This window comes from Ascidiella aspersa, chromosome 5, assembly GCF_963924565.1.
Source record: "Ascidiella aspersa chromosome 5, kaAscAspe10.2, whole genome shotgun sequence".
Taxonomy (NCBI): Eukaryota; Metazoa; Chordata; class Ascidiacea; order Phlebobranchia; family Ascidiidae; genus Ascidiella; species Ascidiella aspersa.
The window spans coordinates 19,852,131-19,874,280 of record NC_139451.1 but is presented as its reverse complement, the minus strand read 5'-3'; the positions used below and the strand labels follow the sequence as shown (position 1 = coordinate 19,874,280).

At 36.1% G+C, this 22,150-nt stretch overlaps 2 protein-coding genes and 1 non-coding gene across 3 annotated transcripts; 2 read left to right on the top strand and 1 right to left on the bottom strand.

Moving 5' to 3' along the window:
• Positions 1-11,720: 11,720 nt before the first annotated feature.
• LOC146145278 (chromobox protein homolog 1-like) lies at positions 11,721-15,321 on the bottom strand. The gene is made up of 4 exons (XM_083389691.1): positions 15,096-15,321; positions 14,604-14,713; positions 13,485-13,656; positions 11,721-12,771 (listed from the first exon to the last, which is right to left on the bottom strand). The coding sequence occupies exons 1-4, from the start codon at positions 15,236-15,238 to the stop codon at positions 12,648-12,650; spliced, it is 549 nt and encodes a 182-aa protein (XP_083245817.1). The 5' UTR covers positions 15,239-15,321; the 3' UTR covers positions 11,721-12,647.
• A 1,155-nt stretch (positions 15,322-16,476) lies between these two features.
• On the top strand, positions 16,477-20,920 carry LOC146145276 (heterogeneous nuclear ribonucleoprotein A1-like). The gene is made up of 12 exons (XM_083389401.1): positions 16,477-16,587; positions 17,128-17,319; positions 17,674-17,751; positions 17,855-17,942; positions 18,009-18,131; positions 18,299-18,388; positions 18,559-18,594; positions 19,031-19,240; positions 19,400-19,432; positions 19,623-19,742; positions 19,911-20,075; positions 20,421-20,920. The coding sequence occupies exons 1-11, from the start codon at positions 16,582-16,584 to the stop codon at positions 20,054-20,056; spliced, it is 1,122 nt and encodes a 373-aa protein (XP_083245527.1). The 5' UTR covers positions 16,477-16,581; the 3' UTR covers positions 20,057-20,075; positions 20,421-20,920.
• Positions 18,166-18,231, top strand: LOC146145277 (small nucleolar RNA SNORD31). Its single transcript, XR_014500066.1, has one exon. It is a non-coding gene; the product is annotated as a small nucleolar RNA SNORD31 (small nucleolar RNA).
• Positions 20,921-22,150: the final 1,230 nt, after the last annotated feature.

Genomic DNA, 22,150 nt, shown 5'->3' with positions numbered 1-22,150 from the left:
TTAAAAAGTTATACAAGTTTATACCGCTGACCCCACCGTCAGCCTTGGCTATTTCGCGTTACGTTTTTTGTAGTGTTACGGTAAATAGGTAAAATAAAACTTACCAGTGGCTGTTCCCAGAACGCTGCTGGACACAATACCTTCGTTAAGTTTGCTGACGGTTGGAATCGATTTAGGAGTAGTACGTTTAACCTGAAAAAAAAGGTGTTGTTTAAAATGATTTTTTTTTATTAAAAAATAAAGAATACATAACATCGCTGTTTTTCAGTTCTCACTGGACATTCAAAAAATATCTTAATATCACAAACAATGTTAGCACGCGAATAGTCAGATTCGGGACAAACATTATACATATATTCCTTACGTATTTCATGAAACGGCAGGCTCTGTCGATCAGACCCCCGTCTATGCCAACAAGCTCAAATTGTTCGCAAGCGATTTCGAGTGAAAATCCAGCAGGCGACTCAGACTCGGAATGTTCTTTGTCGTCGGCTTTCGCCGAGGTTTGCTTGCCAGAATTTGCAGTGCCGCCCTGTAAACAACTCGATTATTTGACTCGGTAACCTGGCATTGGTCTAGCAACGACGGCTGCTCGGTAAGAAAATCACGCACACAAATACTTATGGTAAAAATACCGTTTTATAGTTAGCAACAAATTAGATGCGATAACGTTAAGAAAACAAACAGCCATTCAAAGCATCGGACAGCGTTGTAAACAAGTCATTTTGTAATGACACGTCGCACAAATTTATTTTTTTATGAAAACAAAAGTAAACTATTCAAATTGGTAAACTCGTCCAATCATGAGCGATTTTTTGATTTGCAAACAACAAAAACGTAATATATTGCAAGCAATTTTTTTCAAAAGTAGAAAAAAGGGCAAAAACCCATCAAATGTTGTAAAATTTATTAAACAAAAACACCCAAATGACTTAAGTCCAAGTCAAGTCTGATGGGTAAAAGACTTAAGTCAGTTCAAGTCAAGTCATTTAAACACAATGTCTTATTGTTAACTTAAGTCATTACAACACTGGCTTCAGAGTCGTTTTCCACGCTTTGCTTGGATTATATTAATAGTATCACGCCACCACTGCCAAATTAGTGACAGGTTAGTTGCAGCCCGTCCATGTAAACAAACAATAATTCCGGTCTTTGTCTTACATTTTTAGCACGGTTGGATTTTTTCAACGGTGAAACTTCGATTGCGACAACTTCCTGTCTTGGTACAGTTTGTTGTCCAATGCTGGGTTGGGTTTGGGTGATTCCAACAGAGTTGACTCTTCGCCCCGTGTTTCCGGCAGCATTTTGCAAAATTGACATGGTACACAGCTTTGTGTTTCCCAACATGCAGAAAACCAGGTTTCTGTTCCAGACTCGCTTAGCAGAAGATCCCAAACTGTTTACTGAGTTGTTCTAAAAAATAGTTGTTTGATTTTTATACTAAAAGACATTTAAAAACATTGGTCCATCACTATGTCAATGGAGCAAATTGTAGTACGTAAGTATACACGACAACCACTTATTTACATATAGTCATCGATTTTATTCGGTGTTGTAATTGTCTGAGCATACGTGGAAAACTGGTATAAATCTATCAAAGGACAACCTATGTTTCCTGAACTTGCACAACGTTTTTGCCCCGTTACCCATACTTTTTATAGAGTGTACCTTCCGTTAAATTAGAATATGAACTATTATGAGCAATATGTATTTTTTATGTTTCTAATGTCACGTATTCGTAAAAAATTGTTCTGACAATTTAAACTAAATAAGTTTTGACAATTTAATAAAGTTCTGACAATTTAAACTAAATAAACGCAACCTATTTTCGCTTTGCGCGATTTATCTTTATTTCAGTCACAGTTTACGTACGAGTTCGTTAGAAAACAAGGCGTTTTTAAGACTATTTATTAAGACGTCACGGTCGTCACGTTATAACTTTGCTACGTTATGACGTAACTTGTTGCATTGTTAAGGTTACGTCTTTCTTTTAAATTTATATGTCCCCCAGACAAAAAATCCTTGATCAGCGCCTGCAATGATTGCTATTTAAAATGTTTCGTTAACAGAATATACCAACTACACGAAGAAAGTTAGAAGATAAACTAATACTATCGCCTTTTTTGATTTACGACCTATCCCTTTTTTTAAATAAAATGAAAACTTATTACATTTTAAAGCAATACAAACCTGGTAAGCAGAAATCAAGTCATCGTCTTTAACTGGTGGTAGGATAGTATCATCAGTGGTATCTTTGTACGGAGGTAAATTATCAACGAAAGATGAAGAAGTTCTGCAAAATACTTTACATTTTAGACTTTTTACGAAAATGGTCAAACATTGAGGTTTTGCTTAGCAAAAGTACATTTTATAACATTTGTTACAAAACTCTGATATGTTTTGCCTAAATCTAAAGTTCAAGCCTACAAACCTAGATTTTTTTCATGGCATTAGTTATAAGTTACTCCTTAACAACAAACAAAACGTGGCATTGTGCTGCGCAGGTCACGTTGTTCTGCAAAAAATAGGTCGGTCACCTCGTCGGAAAGGCAGTCGTTCTCGCGTTCATCCAGCTTATTGCTCGTGTGGAAGAAACAATGGGTCGGGGCGTTTCGAGCCGTCTTGTAAGTTGCACTTTAGTCGTTGCTGTTTCCACTGTTATTGGTGTTGGTGTTGATCTTGGCCCGTCGAAGAACAAAGTGGGAACAACTGAACTTCGGGGCGCCATTTGAAGAACCGGTCGAGCCGGACTAGCATTGTAGTTCGCGTTTGAGGTAACTTTGCGCGGTTTGGAGGAAACCGCTTTGTTCGAGTTCTCGCTGGATTTGTACAACGATGGCACTGCGCTGTAATGGAATTTAGATTGCTTGGACTGCGTGCTAGGTGTAGCTGAGCTTCTTGAAGTCATAGAAGCAACTGAAGGGGGTGGCGTGTTAAAAGGACGAGTGTTGAATGTCGCATCTTGCGCAAAAAGTGTCGGAACAACGCTGCTATGTGTGAAAGGCGCCAGAGATGGTTCTGTCACATCCACCATACTAGTGGAAGGATTTGGCATAAAATGACTCCCGACAGACCACGCAGATGGAAACAAGGAAGTCGAAACGTCACTTTTGGTAAATGCAACAGTTTTCGCTGCATTGGCAGGAGGAAAAAAGGTGCTGGCGTGACGAATGAACTGATTTCGTTCAGTTGTTTTGGGGTGAGTTTGATATTTTTCCTGTGATGCAACTGTCGACGGTAGGAATGTCGTTTGAGAACCGGCCTGAAAAAAAAAACAAAAAAAATAGTCCATTCTCTGTTATTCAAAGCACTGGAATATAGCTTGGGGAATAAATTCCAAATAATACATATCTGTACAAAAATGCCTTGCATTCCATAAGGCTGTAAAATTACCGGCACGAGTGATATGATCTGTCCAGAAAAGTTACCGCTAAATGACGGGGCCGCAAACATTCCATCCAATTTTGGTAGTACAGAATTTAGAAACAGTTTTTGTAACACTTACTGTAGTGGAAGGTTTGGGTTTTGGGGTTGGCGTTTTGAGCGGAAACAAGTTGGTCGCATGTCGAAGGAACTGATTTCGTTCAGTTGTTTTAGGATGAGTTTGGAATCTTTCCTGTGATGTAACCTTCGGCGGTGTAAATGTCGTTTGAAAATCGGCCTGAAAAAAAAAGCAAAACGTTATACATTTTCTGTTATTCGTAGCACTGAAATTCAGCTTTGGGAATCAATTCCAAAACGTACAAATAATATCTGTACGACAAATGACTTCGAATAGGCCTTCGACGAATTACACGAGTACGGTATGATCTGGCCACAAAAGTTTACTGTTAAATGACGGTGCAGAAACATTGCATCCAATTTTGGTAGTACAGAATTTGAAAAAAAAATTTGCAATACTTACTGAAGTGGAAGGTTTTGGATTAAATGAGGGCGTTTTTAGCGGAAACAAGGTGGTCGCATGACGAATGAACTGATTTCGTTCTGTTGGTTTGGTGAAGGTTTGATCACTTTCACTCAATACTATCGACGGCGTTGCAGTTTTAGGATGATGATCCTGAGAAAAATCAAGAACCCTTTTTCATTCTCTGTACTTTAACCACAAATTTTAGCAAATGTTCATTCACAAATTTCATTCGTCAAGATATCTCACAAAAAAAAGTATATATAAATATCTAAAAACTCGTTTCTACATAAATATTTGTAAAACGTCTTTAAATGTCAGAAATTTAAAATAAGTTATACATTTGTGACAACATACACATATGTGTACAACATCTGTGATTTATCGTTCTTTCGTTCAACGAATATACAGCTAACGTATCATAGTACAGCGTGAGACTGTATATCCATTTCTTAAGGTTCCAGGTGTACTTTACTTCCACTTATTTATTTCGCTCACCCCAGGCCTCGACGATCGAAAACAGCGGAATTCGGTGTTCGCCTCAGAGTCGTAACAGCACTTCCTGCGCCAACAATCTTGCTCCGATATCCCGGAAATTCCGCATCCCACTCTCTCGTTTCGCGGTATACGGTAACAGGTGGCGACGTCGGATTTGGTAAGCCCTGCATGCAAAAAAATACATGTCCCTGCTGATCCATCTTATGGGGGGGAAGGGGGAGGCATTTAACTTTTATGGTGATTTTAATGGTTAAATGCTACGCTTGGTGTAAATTTTTCTTTAATGCTGTTCTTGACGCATGTTTAGTTAATTAACTGCACTGCAAGTTTTTGAACTATACCCGTACTAGTTTTTATTCGTTTTTTTTATTTCGTCTTGACAGAAGAAAGGTACAAAAATACTGCAATAGACATATTACATTACTATTGCCTATCATAGTATCTGATATTTCTCATGCAAAATGCCTATGATATTCCCTTCTGTTTTCAATGTCAATTTGATTACTGCCCATATCGATTTAATAAATCAAAGAAACATTCGTGGTCAACTTCGGCTGTTTAAATGCGTTTCTTACCAATATCGTAGCAGGGTGGCTCGGAGCTGTCGGACGCGTCCCAGCAGCAAGATGACGTCAAGCAAGAAGTCTTGTTGCTCATGATGTTCGGGTCATTGATGGCGGCAAGACAGGCGAGTCTCTCCTTGGGGACAATGGCGACGCAAACTGGACTAGGGCAAATTCCAACTGCAAACGATTTTTTGTACGAACTGTTTAAATCTAAGTGTTTGCTTATGCTGGCGTTGTTAGTATCATCTCATTGAGGTGAACTAGTGTCTCTATTTTTGCATTAAATGACGAGTTAAAAACTATTTTCAACCTCTAGCATTACATTCCTCTAAGTCTAACGTGAACACCACAGGGCGATAATATTGCAAATAATCGGTTTGCCAAACTCACAAAATTCTAAAGGCATCTGGGGGTATTCTATTTCTAGCTTGTGTACGCTTGAATTGCCCACTGGGTAAATCGTATAGCATCATTGCGATGGCTAATAAGAATGTAAGTTTAAATCGCGTGTTAAACGTTTCGGCGGACCCTGATTTGCACGAAAATAACGTTTGAAAGGCGAAATGATGTACGCAATACTCCTTAATTGTTCTGGTATACACTATTTTTGGAGTCAACACCATGCATCAACAGATTATTTTATGGCGTAAATGGTATCGAATCATTTGGCGTCGATTGGAAAAGCAAATCAGCCAAGATGAAATACCGATGTGGAATTAGAAACAACACAGCGGGTGTTTTTTGACCAGAGGTTGGCACCCTTTTCTCAGTCGTCAGTCAAATTAGCAAGATTTCAGAGACTCGGCGAAAATGTCAGGCTGCAAGGTCAACATGTCCAAATCAAACGCCTTTTTTATCAGAACAAATCGCGAAAACTGTCACAAACCCATGGAACAAAGTGGCCTTCTATGGCCATCAGGTACTATCAAATACTTAGGCGTTGAAATTCCCACTAGCTCGAGTAACGACGCCGATCTAATTGAAAAAAACTTCACACCACTTCTGAAAAAAATAAAATAGTATCAAATATTTGGTCCGCGAGGGGTCTCTCTCTTCTCGGAAAAATAACAGTTATCAAGACCCTCATGATTCCAATCTTAACCTTTAAAATGAGTGTTGTCCCGGTTAATATAACAGCCGTCCGCTTTGGCTAAACAAAAAAGTAAAATTCCGCTCAAATGTTTTTTATGCCATCACTTATAGATTCCAATATAATTTTTCACCAGGATTTATTGAATAGAAACGGCGAGTATCTACAATATGACACATTAGTATATAAATTTAACTTTACACCTAACAACACAGATTTTGACCAATTCATAAAATTAATATCGAGTCTCCCAGAAGACTGGGGTTCGGGTAGCGCAACAACGTTCCGATCGTATAGAACCCAAACATTAAAATTATTTATCCAGCAGTATAACTCAACCAAATTGGTTTACGAAAAAATACAAACAACAATTCTCTTTCCTCCAAAAGCTCAATTAAAATGGCACTGGACCTTAAATTGCGGGAGTGCACGTCTGCCATCGGAGAAAATTTACCGCAACCTCTACAATTCAACAATCCAAAAACAAACTAAGAAGCTTTCAGATAAAGTTTAACTTGGGCGCAATTGTTACAAATGTCTCCCTTTATTCGTTTGGTAAAACCGAATCTAACCAATGTACGTTTTACAAAAAGGTCACAGAAGCCCTGTACCACTTATTTTATTTGTGTCCTGTTACGTGTCTATACTGGGAAAACGTGAGTACGTACTAAACTACGAATATCGTGTATTTTTTCCCGCGATCAATTACTTTTTGGAGTGCACAAAAACAAACCGTGCAAAACATTTGTGAATTGTGTCCTTTTATGCGCGCGATATGTTATTTATCAATGTAAATATGCCGACACTGTCCCGACTATGTTACGCTTTTTACTGTTGCTATCTTCTGCGCGAACTTCCGAACGATATTCGGCTTTAAAAAGAGGAAGTATGACGATACACAAAATTAAATGATCGTTAGCTGCTTGAGAGCTTTACTGTTTTGATTTGTTTTTCTTGTCCGTTTTTTTTCGCTATTTATTTTATTAATAAAAAAAAAAAAAAAACGATTTCAAAGACTCGTAGTAAATGTTTTCGCTTGTTAAAAGTCTGTGTGTTTTAAGCAATAATATTATAATAATCTTAAGGGCGCTGCGAATGGAATCAGGATTTTTATGCAATTAAAAAATGTTTAATTATAATCGAGAAGGCGGCTAATACAATAATTTATGAGGTCAATGAACTAGATTTATGGCTACATATCAATCCCTTAAAGGCTTAAAAGTATGCGTGAAGCACAAAAATGGTGCGTTTATTTTGTTTAAACTCTTAGTTTTAAATGTTACTTACAAAGGGCTTAATGCTACGCAGAAATTGCGTATAACAATGTTCCATGGTCACAAAGAAAGGGTGTAATAAAAGTATTTAAATTTGCGCTGATTGGTTAGTATACTCTCGATAATCTGTCATATTTTAAAGCCTCAATATATTTACGCAAAGGGCGATTAAATTCATAGGCCGTGTTAGTGTGTTAGCGATACTTATAATCATTGAAGTTCCATGGAATGCATGGCGCATTTAAGCTGAGCAGGTTTTCTCAAAATGCAAACATAGGCTACGAGAAAGTCAAATACTTTTTTTGTTAACATGTCGAATTGTAATTTGAGCTTGCGTTGCGTGGCAGTATAAGTTCTACACAAATGGCCACCTTAATTTAACGTTTGGGAATAACAAATATAGGGCGTAACGTGCAATTGTCAACTCTTGTAAAGGCGAAATAGCTGGGAAGAACAGCGGAAAAGCCGCTTCCCGCCAGCGGTCTGTAGGCTGCCGACAAATGCCTATGATAGGAACTCCACAATAAGCTAATGGTTCTCGACCTATTTGAGATAGAAACCTTAGATAGTATAGTTTTACATAATCAAAGTATATAAAACGCTTTAGTCTATACTTACTTTCTTTTTTGTAGCATCGTTTATCGACTGGAGTTAGTGGATTGTCATCCCAGCAACATTTCTTGTACAAACACTTGTTTTTGTTTTTGCCTTTGTAGTTGCAACTAAAATTAAACATCACAAATCATGAAATACATTTTTATTATCTTCAACATATAAATCAGTTTACAACAACAACAAAATCTTTTTTTTTTCAATTTTTTTTTTTGAACCATTTATTTTTGCAAGGTATGTTATGGTAATGTAGGTAATAGTTTAAATGAAACTAAGAAACATGTCGACACAATCGAATGTTATGAGTTTCTTATTCTTATTAAAATTGCTAAGAAAACCAAATATTGTGTTCCGAAATCCGAAGTCAAAATTTTCTCACAGTTTCACTAATTACCTCGGCCGAAATCGCTTTAAACAACATATCATAACATGTATAGAAACCGCTGCTTAAATCACATTTTAACCCAAGTATTGTAACTCCGGTATGAAGGCGGCTGTACACTATCCTAATATCATCCGGATGATGTAAATGGGTCCTGCTTTAGGGTTATAGGATCCAATAATATCGGCCATCGCTATTTCAGTTTTTAACACAAGTTCGCGATTCCGTTACCTTCTTCTAACGGTAATCGCGATGGAGCATTGAGTGAAGCAAGGTCCGCGGATAAGAGGTTCTCCCAGTTCTTCGTCCACCTCGTCAACAATTACTTCTTGTTTGTGCTTCTGTCTGGCTTGCTCCTGCAACCAAGCCTCACGGATCGAATCCGCTACGATAACTCGCCTGATCCTGCAATTGCATTCTGCAACGACGCAAGTGATTGTTAAAAACAGTATTAACATATTCGAATTGTAGTTTGTGATGTCATAAAGCTACTAAGGTTAGTTCACGAGAAACTTTGAAGCGCAATAGGTCAAATTTAAAACAAAGGGTATTTTTTCTTATGCCCGACTAGTGCGACTACCTTTTCAAATAGGTATTAATACGATACTTTCGTGCTAGCTGTCCTATAAAGTCGTCAAACGCAAAAAACAAGCATGTTGATCTTTTTTCAAGGTATTTATGGCTCATTACAAGATAAAGAAGACAGAATATTCATCTTAAGATGGTCATTTATTCAGAATAAAGTCTAAATAATTACATTCAACAAATAGTATCCTGATAATTTACCAGGAGTCACTAAACTTTTTTCATAAAGGACCACATAACTGACGTTATCGTTCCGACAACGGAAACCCAATATACGCAGTTTTTTTCGTGCTTCGCACGACTAACCGATGGCTTCAGTTTCATAATTGCACACTGGTTCTTTTTAGAACAACAAGTTTCGTATGAATATTTGAATTAACACGTAACGCTATGACGTAACTTGTGTGTCTTATGTAAGTTTTATTTCTTCATTTGCAACATGGCCCCGGCCGCCACAAAATGTAATTGGACCACGCTGGTTGGCCAGATTGTTCCGACGGACCGTATAGTTTGGTCGTTGGTCTAAACGGGCTTGGCATAACGGGGCTGTACTTAACGGGTTTTTCGGGCGCATAAAAGCAATTATTTTTAACAAAGCTAAGCTAATTAAAGGCAACATAAAACAAACTTACCTTTTACTACGATTCCAAAAAGAAACAGAACAAAAAGGCACAAAGTTAAAAACTTCATCCTTAAAACAACTGAACTTTCTGTCTAAAAAACATGAACTTAATTTAAAAAGTAGATTCTTTGTAGATTAAAAATTGAAAGCTACGGTTGGCCGTCAGCTTTCTACACACGATTCTTCGTCAGACAGTTCTTCGAAAGTTTAAACATTTAAAGGCGCATTTTTTAGGAAACTAGAGAACGCATTCTGCATGTCCAGGTTCACCAAGCTCATGAACTGAAATCACAAGACACCTGAGCTACGATTTGCTACCGCAGTTGGGTTTCGAACGCTCATCAGACTGCGACTAAGTGCCGCAAGAAAATCGAGTGGCGTTTTGAGAGAAGCGTGGCGTTCTTTAATCGTGAGGTGTTGGCAGGTCGTGGTAAATCTCGGTTCTACTGGCGCTTTCTAACTAGACCTCAGCTTGGTCGCTACGCCTTCTAAACGCCGCGGTTAGAAACTTGACTTTTCCCCCTTGTATCCTATCTCCACGAGCAACGTTGACAGGTACGCTCATGACGCCATGCTTACCGCCAGGTTAGAAGTCACGTTTCGGCGTCTTTACGACAACGTTTCGCTTTGCTTGAAGTTTTAGGGCGACGGACTTGTGGCCGAATTTGTTAGGGGTGGGCGAGAACACTTATTGCAATTTCGTTGGCGTGCATTTTAGAGGTTGATGCTTAGTTTTCTGTAAGTGGAATATTTCAGCCGTCAATGATGATTTGCTGAGCCCTTTCTGTTTAAATATTTGTTGCATTTTTCTTCCAACCATGCAAGCAATTGCCGAAGATCAACACAGCCTTCGGTTTGACGTCATTCCTTGATGAATTATTATATCGTTTGTGTACGTTATTTTTTATTGGCCCCGAATGCTTATTTTGATCAGTTTTGAACATTTGTTACTTGTTATAAAAAATAAGCACCCGAATGATCTAGTACGCTGAAAGCCATTGAACCGAATGATCTAGTTAATACCTTTTTGTTTGTCGAACTCTCTAACGCAGCACTTCTTAACCGGTGCGCCAAGGAGACTGTCAGGTGCAACATAGCCTATATTTTTTTTACTTTGCTATTAAACTTGCTTATTGATTCAACAGTATCCAAGCAGAACACACAAAAATACCTACAAAGCAACAATATTTAAATCAGAATAATCTATAATACCATATAGTATTACGACTACCGACAAAGCAAAACCGAATTCGCAGTATAACCACGACAGAATAAGAGCTAAAATTGTTAATAGATAAATATGTCGAAATAAGCACTAAATTACTCTGAATAAGACCAAAATACCGCCTAAAACTGTACGGAGAGCGTATGAGACACCTGTCTGGCATAGTCCGTTTTGTTGTCGACGTTTGGGCGACACTGTTTATGGGGTCAGGGTGGGTAGTTGTTGGGGTTAGCAATTGAGTTAAGATTGAAATTATTAGGAGAGTTAGTGATAGTCATGTGTGGGGATTGTGGTTGGATAAAAGTCTGTATAGGCCTTATTTTGGCCATTTAGGTCTTATTTCGATATGAGGACTATTGGTATTAGTCCTATTTTACGCCTTATTCACAACTGTCTTTTATTCCGAAGTTGATGTTGTTCTGAATTCGGTCTCAAGGCTGGAGTACCTTCCATCTATGCAGCCTATCTAATAAAACAATTCAAGCAATTTAAGATTTTACCGGTATACCCTCAAAACAATTATTTTTTTTCTAAAATGAAACCAAATAAACGCAATTATTAAGATTACTTGGCTATGACGTCACGTTATACCGTATAGTGCGCCTTAGATCTGAAAATAAGCACCCGAATGACTATGGATTTGTCCCTTGATTGGAGTTTATTAGATCAGTGGGGAATAACGCCCCGAAACCATTTTAAACTGTTTGCTAAGAATTAACTAAATTCACTAAATACTGTCAAAGTAATTTGTTATAAATGAATTCAGCCATAAAAAAGGGTGACTCGAGTAAAGTTAACCACTAGGCTAGGCATTACAAAACTGGATTTTAATAACCACCACGTAAAACAACATTTTGTCGCTTTTCAACGAGCAGAAAAGTTGTCTCTCGACATTTTGAGGACCAGTTGTTTATTTTGCTGCAAAAACGTCCAGTAAAACATTGACGAGAAACAAGTGGCTCGTATGCGAAAAAGGGTGTATTTACAGTTATATACAGAAGGCGTTAACGAAATGGCAGTTTAATAACAAAACATCGTCCAAAGTAAAAAATACACACTTGCCACCTAATGACGGGAATTTCGGGAAAAACTAATTTACGTTGCAAGGTGATGATGAAGGCCGAAACAAGTTTGTATTTAAAAAAATTGTGGGGTACTAGCTCCGTCGTTGCAAACAAAAAGAACAAAATACGTGACAAGGCGAGGTAACAACACTCGGCGAAAACATTTTTTCGTTTAGTTAATATTAACTCTTACAAAAATGTTTAAATCGTTTAAAAAATGCGGTGAAGGAGTCTAAACGTCGCAACATCAAGTACAGTTAATAAAAAGTAAACCAGTGTCTTTGGACTGTTCTGTAAGATTGCCAGGGTACATCGACATAAAAATCAAGTTGTCTTTGCTTCTTGCTATTTTACATTTTTTGGCAAAAAACAAACCATAGAATGATTTGGATAAAAGAAAGCTTTTTATTTTTTTAGATAAGAACAACCAACAATGCTACTAATATCTTCAGTGGTTGTAAGCATGCACTAGAATCTTTTAGATATACTAAACATATATAACAGGCCAGTAAAGGTTAAAGGTGTTGCTATATTAAAATATACCAATACAGCTATATTTATTTTACTGTCGCGGATGGATAACATGATGACTGTCTAAAACTAATGTTAAATCATAGTTTAAGTTTAGTGGTGTAAAAAACCATTGCTCAAGTTCCATAATGCAACCAGTATAATTTTTCTAACGATTACCAACGATTGAAAAACTGTTTGAACTTGTAACTTTGCAGTGTGAAGAGTTCTTTTAGTCTTTATAGAAACCCAACAGGTTGGCGCCAGGGTAGTGGCCCGATAAAAGGGAAAGATGAAGAACGTAAACTAGGCAAGTCACTGGTCGTCGCCCGTGCTTTGGTGCCATGTCAGTCGCTCCTCGTAAAACTTGATAACCACTTGAGGACACTTGATGTTGGCTTCTTCGGATGCAACAAGGTCTGCTTCATCGCTACCCTCCCTTTAAAAACAAGGCAAAAACGATAGTTAAAAAGGTATTTTTTACACTTTAAAACTATTACTGTGATACTAATTTGTCAATACAACTGAATAGTAATGTAGGAAATTTTATTATCTAACCCCAAACAACCTAAACCTGAATACAATGACCAGCATTTAGACTGTATCCCGAATCGTAAACTTAATCTATTATTATTGATATTTTTATTAAACAGTTTGCCAACTTAAAATAAGCAAAAAGAGACCACACAGTGTGCCACAACCCCTTGCATAAAACATGACATGTTAAAAGCAGGATGACACAGTCTTGCAAGCCTTATGGTAACAAGCATTTTGGGCCCAAATTTTTCTTTTTGGTCTTGTCTCTAACGTTAAAGGCTGTGTTCTCCAAATGTATAAACAGTGCAATGTCCAAGTTATCAACAAAATTTTGTGACACTAGGCAGTATATAAGGGGGTGATTTTTTGTGACACAAGGCAGTATATTAGTGGGTGTCAAACTCTGTTATAACTTATAGTTGCTTTTTATTAATTATACCTTTTAGCGAATGATCAAGGAAGGCATGGATACGATGTTGAGCAAATGTAATCAAAAAGTTATAGGACAGATTTTTTTAAGATATATAATAAACTAGGCAACATTAAAAGTTAAACACAAAAATTATTTTAAATAACTATTTGTGAGAACATGTTCCACATCATGAAGACACTTACCACTTCATTAAAAAGGTGAGCTGGCCGCCTGAATCGGTAGCGCCAATGATTTTCTCTGGTTTTAATCCCCGTGAAAATCCACGAGGCCTCAACTCATCTGCAACCCGACTTTTTTTGGCAGGCTCTACTTTGTCGATGTTCTTCCTCTTTTTATCTTCAGAAGCTACATTTGCTGAAACAAAGTATTTCAAATAATATTTATGTATATTTCTAATAAGCTAAACAATGTTACATTTGTCTCAATTTTGTCAAAACCCGAATTTGATCACCGGTTTAAAATACCTTGAAAAAATATTGCACACAGTCGTGCAAATGTCTGGCAATCAGCCATCACCCAGGTAAAAACACTTCACAAAAAAGATACAAGCCTGCTAAGAATTCTCATTTTACCTAAATATATTACATCACAAGCTTAACAAATGCGATTTCGCTACAATGACTTCGTTTCTGTAAGGCCCACCTCTAAGTTTACTGGTCTAAAGTACTTTTTAACCATGTGTGATGCACTTGTTTATTTTGCTGTTGGAGTTAGGTGCATATTGTTAGCAACAGTGAAATGCACTCGCATTGTGCGAAATCTTAACCCTGGTAACAGTTTTGGAACATTATATTGTAATGTAGCTAAGTTATTAATTATGGACATGCAACTAACAAAAAAAAAAAAAAAAAATTGAACCGGCCAATATGCAAAACTTTTAAAAAAGAATTTAAACAAACAAGAAACACATTCTGATTTTAAGTGATTATACATGTGGATTCAAAAATATTAAGAAAAAAAATATTTTTCGATATTAGCTAAACAAAATTCATATTTCATTGCATTTATGACTCTTGTGAGTATGCCTAACAGTCAGTACATCAAATCTAAAATTTTAAATATTTTAAAGAACTTAGGTATTAAACCTATTTTATCAACAAAGAAAACTTTTAGTGTTCCAATAAAACTTTTAGTTATGGAAAAATGGCTTACATTCACAAATGTTGTCCTCAGTTGTCTTATACAAAACGTTTGCAAAAACTTTATAATACACACATTACTACATAAAATTATATATACATACATCATAACAATAAAAACATGCTTAATATATTATATTTAACATTTAAATAGAAATAAACCTTTTACAGTAGTATCTTTCGATTTTTTGTCTTTGGTATGCGTGGTCTCATAGTCTGCAATTAGGTCTGGGCAATCAAGGTTCTCATCTGGTTCCCATGTGTTGTCCGAACTGTTAAAGTAATACGTCGTTTTAATAGAGTTTCCAGAAGTATGACATTAATTGCAGTTAAAAATCGAACTAGTGTAAAAGCATGTATATGAAGAATATTAGGAAAAGACAATAATTGCACAACTGTATTCAGTGCAACTATTTCAACAATTTTCTAAACCAGTTTAAAATGAGGTTATCAGTCACCAGTCTTGCTTGAATTATGCTAAGTGATCTGTTTTCAAACAAAATTGACTAGAATGTAACAACTGTTATGGCTTAATGCAAAGGTTCGTAGTTTGTTATTATGATTTTAAATCTTAAGGAATTCAAATTTATAGTATGAAAAATACATCAAAATATTAATGTAATTTAAAAAAAAAAAAAAATGTTGTCAACTTACTCTGAAAATCCCTTCCACTTAATGAGGTATTGAACTTTTCCTTTAAAATAACGTTTGTCAACAACACGCTCAACTTCATATTCTTCTGCTTCTTCCTCGTCATTGTTGTCAACTATTGTTGCTTCCACTTTCGTCTTACCCATTTTAATTTTATTATAAACTAACCTTAAATGAACTTGTTTTAATTAAATTCAATACTAAACCATCAAACAGCAGAGATGCAGGTTAACCTGAAAATGGAAAAAAGGCAAAGATTGGTGAATGCGTGAAAATTTTGAAGGGTGTCAAAAGGCCCAAGAATTTCAATGAGTTGTATTAGTGTGCGAATCAACTTTTGCAAAAGCTGAAATGAAGAATTCTAACAAAATTATATACAAGAGACATTGCTTCAAAATAATAAGTTTTGGAGAGTATTTTGTACTGGTTCATATAATCTGATCATAGTATAAATATATCACACATTTATGAATTACTGAATCAAACCTAAAAAAATTGGAATTTAATCTAATAATACCCTAATACTAGTATACTACCCCAAACACAAACCAAAAAAATATGCTACGTTACTGAACTTTCACACGGCCATAGAAGGTGTTCCACAATACAACATATAAAAAAATCATGAAAAGAACCTGAAGTTCAGTAGATTTTTTTTATTTCGTGCCTTACGAACGCAAGGTCGCATTAACTTTAACACATGTGGTAAGTAGAATGTTTTGATTAGGGCTGTTTCGCTCATTTTAAAGCCCAGGCAACATGTAAAAGCATCAACAGTCGACAAAACGCTGAGTTATTTTAAATCGCCAACCTACGTTTTATTACTAACTATAAAAATCGGTAGAAACTGATTATTTGAATTTTGGTATTTGCTTGCTTTGGCGGTTTTGCAACTCGGTAACCTTTAACCCCTAACTAAAGAGGAACAAGCCAATCGCGTGATTTCGCGCTTATTTTCATCCGGGAGTTTTATCCTATTAAAAAAAACTTGCTTTAACAAACTTAAAATTTAGTCTCAAGAAAAATATAGCTCTAAATAACCAACTGAGCCAAACCAAATTTCTTTAAATTATTTCGATCAGTATTTAATTTTCGGTTATCCACTAAGACTCAAAAACATCACATTTACACTGTATTTGTAAAATCTTTCACCTTATTGGTTATATGTTTCGTTTATTTCCTAGAATCAGGAGTTTAGTCAAGTTTGATCACTTAACTTGTTACTAAATAAATCGGTGACGATGTTTTTGGTTAATTGAGGATTCAGTGTTTGATTTTTGCTTTCTAAATAGTTGATAAAATGATATAATTCCATTTTGTTTTGAGAAGCGTTCAACCTAAATTCAATCGTTGTGATTTTTTGATAAAGCGAGGGCCAGCCACGCGTTCTAGCTTCTTCCTTTCTTTGTCAGAGCATTTCGCAAGTCGACACCAGAAGCAACGCGCGAAGAGATTTGTTGATTTGCAAGTTCTAAACAAAGAAATAATCATGCCGGTAAGTGCAATTTGTAGTAATATTATATTATCTTGTATCCGCTTGTTATATTTAAAGAATTGTCAATTATCTTTCGAAATGTTTGGCGTAATTCTTTTAGCCAAACTAGTTTTCTGTTTCGTATGGTAGGCATTAATTATACCATTTCCACATAAGATTACATTTTAGTTTAATTTAGTGCTGGCAAATCAACACTTAAGAAAAACTGCCAATTTAGTAAAATACTACCAACATTTTGTAAAAATATTTTTCTCTAGTAGCTGTTTATTGATTATTTGTGAAAATTTAAAAACTATGGTTGCTCTTGTCTGTTTTACTAAAGGAATTAAACATCAATTTGGGATCACCTTTTTAACCATGTTAACGTTATCTCATTTTTTCAATATGTAACCTTATGTTGAACATCTTTGTATTTAAATAATTTCTTTAGTTAATTTGATATTTTAACAGTTGTATTTTTCAAATTCAAATATTGTGCAAACTATTTTAATGGCAAACCCATTTTGCCATCTAATTTTTTTAAACAAACCTTGATTATAGTTCCGTGGTGGTAAAGAAGAAGAACAGTCTAGAAAATTGTTTGTTGGTGGGCTTTCATTGCAAACAACAGATGATTCTATGACTGATTACTTCAAAAAGTATGGCGAAATTACAGACTGCGTTGTAATTAAGGATAACCAGAAGCAGACCTCTAAAGGATTTGGTTTTGTCACATTTGCTACAGAGGAAGAGGTAAAATAAAAGTTCACTTGCAAGTATCACTATTTTTTTCATATCAATATCACTGGATTTGCACTGTTTTTGGACCTGGCTTATTTGCGAAAGTTCGGCCTGCACAAGGGTTAAAACTGCACTTTTTTTCAGCTGTGAAAAATTGTATGAACGGTGAGACTTCTTTCGTTGTTTCAGATAGCACTACATTTTTGCCCCTGCAAACGTTATAAATCACATTATATCCGCGCAATTTTAAGCTGCATTAAACATCTCCCTGTCCAATATCAAAAGTTTTCATTCTTATGTATGTTGCTTTTTTTGTAAAGTAGGAAAAACGTTAGATTAAAAATTAAAGATTTTTTGTGTTTTTAGGCTGATGAATGCATGAAAGACCGGCCACACACTGTTGATGGCAAGCAAGTCGATGCAAAAAGAGCTGTCTCCAGAGAGGTTTGTGTATTATTATATATTGATTTTCTGGATGCTAGTTAGTTGTTGACCTAAACAGCCTTTCTGGCAGTCTTTCAATTTATGCCAATCTGTCAATTTTTAGGAGTCTGCAAAACCTGGTGCTCACGTGCAAGTGAAACGAATCTTTATTGGTGGTGTTAAGGAACACTGTACAGAAGAGATGCTCCGAAGTAAAACATAATAGTTGTTTTAATAGCATGCTTTGACTTTTTACTAAATTATTTTTTACATTTCAGATTATTTTTCTGAGCATGGTGGAATTGAAAGTATTGAATTTCCTATGCATAGAGAAACCCAGAAAACTAGAGGTTTTGCCTTTATAACATTTACAGACTTTGACACGGTGGACAAACTAGTTGGTGAGTATTTTAGGTTGAATGTATAATATGCAGTCTTTCCATGATGATTGTATACCGCCCCAGTCTGATTTTCATGCTGACCGGTAACTACTGAAAAAAGACTTACTTATGTTTATGATTTTAAACTGTTATTAATGTTAAATGTAAAACTGACAAAACTTTTTTAGCTAAAAGACACCACATGATTGATGGAAACATGAGATGTGAGGTGAAAAAGGCCTTGTCTAAAGCAGAAATGGAACAGGCAAAACAGCAAGGTTTGAACTAAGTTGTAATTGTAAAAATTGTTAGTGGTTTGTGATTAAAACTTGACACGTCAGTTTGATTAACTAATGAGAACTGTTCTGCAATAATGAAACCACTTATGTAAACATTTACAGCCACAATGTTGTGTAATAGTTTTATATAAAACTTTTGTTTGTTTTAGTTGAAGAAAGGCAAAGTTCCAGGTTTGGAGGCGGAGGTGGTGGCGGCGGTGGTAAGTGATAAGGAGTTGCATTTTTTACGTTTTGTGGTTTCCATAATATATATATATATATATATATAATATATATATTTTTTTTAAGTTAGCAGTGCTTACCTTGAGCTGAGCTGAAATGAATTATTTAAAAAAAAGATTGTTAAAAAATAGTGTATTCTATTAAACTGAAATCAATTGTAGCTCATTAGAAGAACTTATAAAATTCATCATTTGTAGAAGTAAATTATAGATTTTTTAGGGTTTTGGTTGGTGTAAATTCCTTATGATGATGTTATACCGCCCCAGTCTGACTTGCAATGCTGATTGGTCAAAACTCTGAAAGGGATGTTACCAACCTGTTTTTAAAATACAATCTTAAGGGAAATGAGTACTTAGCTTGGGTCTGAAACATTTATGCCATCCATAACCTGTTTTCCAGGTCGCAGAGGTGGAGGTGGAAGGGGTCGAGGGGGCAGTGGACGTGGTGGTGGGGGCAGGGGAGGCCGAGGGGGTGGAAATTACAACTCTGGAGGAGGTGGGGGAGGTTACGGAGGCGGCTATGGTGGTTATGATGGCTACAACAATGAAGACTACTCTGAGGATTATAACCAAGGTGCTGCATCGGCCACAACTGGTTACTCTAGTAATGGTGAATATAGATGGGAAAAATTGAACAACTTGTGCTTTGTTGGAAACACAAAAATTCCCTGGATACGTTTTCCAACACTGACTGTTGCACTTTTTTAGTCCTTACATTTTGAAATAGCTTTAATTTGATTTGATTTTTACATTTATGCTTGTACTTTAGGTTATGATGGCTACGGCAACAGCGGCTATGGTGGTAAGTTGTTTAACTATACATATATATCCTGCTTTGAATAATGTATACATTTCTTCAAATATGATGATTTTTACCGCCCCAGTCTGACATGTTGAATGTTGACCGGTTTTTTCTGAGAAATATTCCAGGATTTTTTGTTATATCTTTATGTACACAATAGTTTGGGACGTAAAATATTCCTTTTCTGCAGGGTATGGTGGTGACGCAAGTTATGATGAAAGTGGATATGGAGGAGGTTATGGTGGTAGCGCCTCAAACTACGGTCCAATGAAAAGTCAATATGGTCAGCGGTCTTCTGGACCATATGGTGGTAAGTTTTCAGAATTACATGCAACAACATACATAATTTTTTTTTAAATTACGCCAAAAATGTAAAGTATCCTTTTTAAGGTTGTAAAGCTTTTGTGTCCATCGTACATGTGTTATATCTAGGAAATAATGCAAACTTGTTCAAATCATTAATTTTTTTCATTTTCAGGTGGTTATGGTAGTGGTGGTGGCGGCGTCGGAGGAGGAGGAGGTGGTAGTAGTGGAAATGGCTATGGGGGCTATGGCAGTGGATACGGTGGTTACGGAGGTGGAGCTGGCAACAACTATGGCGGTGGTGGCGGTGGCCGTTATTAGAAATTCTTGGTTCTTGGAGGTGGGATTTCATAGGATTTAATGTTGTTGTGCTGCATATTGAATCATTGATTTTGTTTTTATCAGTAAACTGAAATTTAGCCAATATTCAGGTAAGTAGACAGTGGTAAGTCCCCCAAGTAAGTTGTCAATATTTTCCACACTTTTTATTGCACATATTTTTGGCTTACTTCCACTCCTTATTTGTGTATAGCAATAATAGGCTCTTGAAAAAACTTTACCTCTTTTTTACTTAAAACGCCCATTGTTTTTAGAAAATCTATGCAATTCCAATTTTTATTTTCGTATCCACCAAAGTTCATGTGTTTCTTCACTGTATGCTAAGGCAATAATTTCTTGTTTGCAGGTAGGGTAGGGTACCTGGATCATTCATCTAGAATTCGATAGGTGCCAAGGTTACTTAGGCACTAGGCTCTTCACACAACACAATGATCCCAATAGCTGAGATAGGCTATTCGACTACAGCTAGCATCTAGGAAGATAGGTGCATTCAAAAAGAAGATACACTAGCAACACAGATCTCATCTAGGAACAATCACTATTATAGAATTGTTTTTGCGTGTTGTCTGCGAATACAAAATAAACTATTCGAAATACTCATCCAACTCCCTCCCTTACCTTACTCTCCAGTTAGACCGAGGCGTATTTTTTAATGTTTTTTATATATATTCATCTGTAACTACGGACAACACTTGCTTAAAGTTCGCCCTTCTAAAGCTACCAACTGATTTGTTTGAAGTTTGCTGCCCGTCGCTTTATAATTTTTTTGTGAAAAACAGTTGGTAAATTGTGATGCCATTTTCTTTATCGTACGTTTATTTTCCTTCAAGTAAACTTTTAATAGCATTTGTTTTTGTGATGCTTATGAAAGTCGTAGTTTGCAGTTCCCATTTTACGGGAAAAAGAATCCGATTGTAGCAAACAGACTACAGCTTATTCCTAAATTTTCAGTTGTAATATGCAAACACAGTTAAACTTTTTCGCTTTTTACTCTTGCTCGCACTCTCAGTTTCATTTTTATTCGGAAATTAAACATTTCGGACCGGGTTTGTATATCCCGGTATGGGGATGCAATGCGAGAAGGTTTGGAATTTGGAACCATGACTCTGACAACTTCTCAAGACGGTTGACTTACAATGCGTTTCTTTGGTACATCTAATCTTATGTGTTGAATCCGCTAGCTCCCTGTACAGTAAGTTTGCCATATTGAAACCAAAAGCTTTTTTTTATTTGCTATTTCTTCCGTAAATGCAAGTTTACCAAAAAGTAGCCTAGCCCTGCTATCGGGACGCCAACAATGCAATCCTATCGGCCAACATAATTCTATTGATATTGTCTTTATGCATCCAATCCGATATTATTCCACTTGCAGTAAACAAACACTGTTGGTGCGGTCGACGATGGCTAATAAGAGGTTGTTGGTTGGAACTAATTTTCGAAATGCAGACCTAAAGAGTCAGTCGCGGGTCTTTATTTTGTCTGATTTGATAAGAATGTTTAAGCTTGCACCCCACGTTTTTCAAAAGTCTTACAGTCTGCAATTTTTATTGTAGCTTATTAGGCAACCTTTCATATCTAGTGGGGCAAATTTTGGCGAATGTTTATCAGCAGCTTTGAGCTTTGTTTTTGTAATTTCACCGGTATGTTTATAACCATAGGGGACTAGGGGTGTATAATCCTACTTACCTAACCCAAAGCAAATCTTCGACAGAATTTTAGGACCGTCCCCTGTTTGACAAATTAAGCCAATATTGTGATATGGTTTGGAAAAATTGTTTACGATGCAGATGTGATGTTTTCGGGTTAGCATATATTTGCTTTAACATTGAGAAGCTTTGAAACATTGATTTCAACGAAGTGCAGAACAATTAACATCCTTCGGTTATAATGCGAACCATGTCTGAAATGCTAAATAAAACGTATTGGGTCTGATCAGCTATTATCTGGCATCGTTAATTAGAACGAGATACATTTTTTGCCTGCTGATGCTAACACACAAGACCTATTAAACAACAGTATCTAAAGCGGAGTATCTTTAATATCATATCGTATTGAGACCAACGACAAAAATTAAAT

Coding starts and splice junctions, on each gene's coding strand:
- LOC146145276 (XM_083389401.1), top strand. Junction 17,320..17,673: donor CATTTGCTACAGAGGAAGAG/GTAAAATAAAAG, acceptor TTGTGTTTTTAG/GCTGATGAATGCATGAAAGA. Junction 19,241..19,399: donor AACTGGTTACTCTAGTAATG/GTGAATATAGAT, acceptor CTTGTACTTTAG/GTTATGATGGCTACGGCAAC.
- LOC146145278 (XM_083389691.1), bottom strand. CDS start 15,238: ATGGGTAAGACGAAAGTGGAAGCAACAATAGTTGACAACAATGACGAG. Junction 13,657..14,603: donor GAAAGATACTACTGTAAAAG/GTTTATTTCTAT, acceptor ACTTTGTTTCAG/CAAATGTAGCTTCTGAAGAT. Junction 12,772..13,484: donor CTCACCTTTTTAATGAAGTG/GTAAGTGTCTTC, acceptor TTGTTTTTAAAG/GGAGGGTAGCGATGAAGCAG.